Source organism: Hylobates moloch, unplaced genomic scaffold (assembly GCF_009828535.3).
Source record: "Hylobates moloch isolate HMO894 unplaced genomic scaffold, HMol_V3 SCAFFOLD_13408, whole genome shotgun sequence".
Classification (NCBI taxonomy): domain Eukaryota; kingdom Metazoa; phylum Chordata; class Mammalia; order Primates; family Hylobatidae; genus Hylobates; species Hylobates moloch.
The window spans coordinates 1-1,588 of record NW_026665683.1 but is presented as its reverse complement, the minus strand read 5'-3'; the positions used below and the strand labels follow the sequence as shown (position 1 = coordinate 1,588).

At 50.3% G+C, this 1,588-nt stretch overlaps 1 protein-coding gene across 1 annotated transcript; it reads left to right on the top strand.

Annotated features, from left to right (window-relative positions):
- The first annotated feature begins 6 nt into the window (after positions 1–6).
- LOC116465890 (nuclear pore complex-interacting protein family member B13-like) lies at positions 7–1,424 on the top strand. Its single transcript, XM_058435349.1, has 2 exons — positions 7–438; positions 519–1,424. Exons 1-2 carry the CDS (start codon positions 304–306, stop codon positions 1,230–1,232), a joined length of 849 nt encoding a protein of 282 aa, XP_058291332.1. The 5' UTR covers positions 7–303; the 3' UTR covers positions 1,233–1,424.
- The last annotated feature ends 164 nt before the right edge of the window (positions 1,425–1,588 follow it).

The window sequence follows — 1,588 nt, the reverse complement described above, 5'->3', positions numbered from 1 at the left end:
GTCGCCAGGGACCTGTACCATCTCCTCGAGCTGATAATTTTAGGAAACGCAAGATACCTCCTGACTCTTTTTCCGTACCTCTTCCACCTTCTCCAGTGGATGATTTTCAGACATCAGAGACACCTCCCGTCAAGCGTCGCCGGGGACCCTTACCATTTCCTTGAGTTGATGATTTTAGGAGATGCAAGACACCTCCCGACTCTTTTTTCTTACCTCTTCCACCTTCTCCAGTGGATGATTTTCGGACACTAGAGACACCTTCCGTCCAGCGTCGCCGGGGACCTGAACCATTTCCTCGAGGTGATGATTTTAGGAGACGCAAGACATCTCCTTTTTTTTGTACCTCTACCACCTTCTCCAGTTGATGATTCTCTAAGCCTCAAGACACCTCCTTTATGTCTTCTGGTACCTCTTCCACCTTCTCCAGTGGATGATTTTGTGACACCAGAGACACTGCCCGTCGAGTGTCACCGGTACCCTTACCATGTCCTCGAGGTGATGATTTTAGGAGACGCAAGAAACCTCCCGACTCTTTTTTCATACCTCTTCCACCTTCTCCAGTTGATGATTCTCTGAGCCCCAAGACACCTACCGAGTGTATTCTGGTACCTCTTCCACCTTCTCCGGTGGACGATTTTGTGACACCAGAGACACCGCCCGGCGTGTGTCGCCGGGGACTTGTACCATCTCCTCGAGGTGATGATTTTAGGAGACACAAGAAACCTCCCGACTCTTTTTCCATACCTCTTCCACTTTCTCCAGTTGATGATTCTCTGAGCCTCAAGACACCTCCCGAGTGTCTTCTGGTACCTCTTCCACCTTCTCCATTGGATGATTTTCTGACACCAGAGACACCACCCGTCAAGTGTCACTGGGGACCTGTACCATCTCCTCGAGGTGATGATTTTAGGAGATGCAAGAAACCTCCCGAGTCTTTTTTCATACTTCTTCCACCTTCTCCAGTTGATGATTCTCTGAGCCTCAGGGCATGTCCCGAGTGGCTTCTGGTACCTCTTCCACCTTCTCCAGTAGATGATTTTCTGACACGAGTGACACCGCCTGTCGAGTGTCGCCAGGGACCTGTACCCTCTCCTCGAGCTGATAATTTTAGGAAACGCAAGACACCTCCCGACTCTTTTTTCGTACCTCTTCCACCTTCTCCAGTGGATGATTTTCGGATATCAGAGACACCTCCCGTCAAGCGTCGCCCGGGACCCGTACCATTTCCTTGAGTTGATGATTTTAGGAGATGGAAGACGCCTCCCGACTCTTTTTTCGTACCTCTTCCACCTTCTCCAGTGGATGATTTTCGGACACCAGAGACACCTTCCGTCAAGCGTCGCCGGGAACTGAACCATTTCCTCGAGGTGATGATTTTAGGAGACCCAAGACATGTCCTCTTTTTTCGTACCTCTGCCACCTTCTCCAGTTGATGATTCTCTAAGCCTCAAGACACCTCCCGAGTGTCTTCTGGTACCTCTTCCACCTTCTCCAGTGGATGATTTTGTGACACCAGAGACACCACCCATCGAGTGTCACCGGGTACCCTTACCATGTCCTCGAGGTGATGATTTTAGGAGACGCAAGA

Bases quoted from the DNA above. Each gene is read 5' to 3' on its own strand.
- LOC116465890 (XM_058435349.1), top strand. From the start codon at position 304: ATGATTTTAGGAGACGCAAGACATCTCCTTTTTTTTGTACCTCTACCA. The intron at 439-518 runs GTGACACCAGAG...AGGAGACGCAAG, and splicing joins CTTCTCCAGTGGATGATTTT to AAACCTCCCGACTCTTTTTT.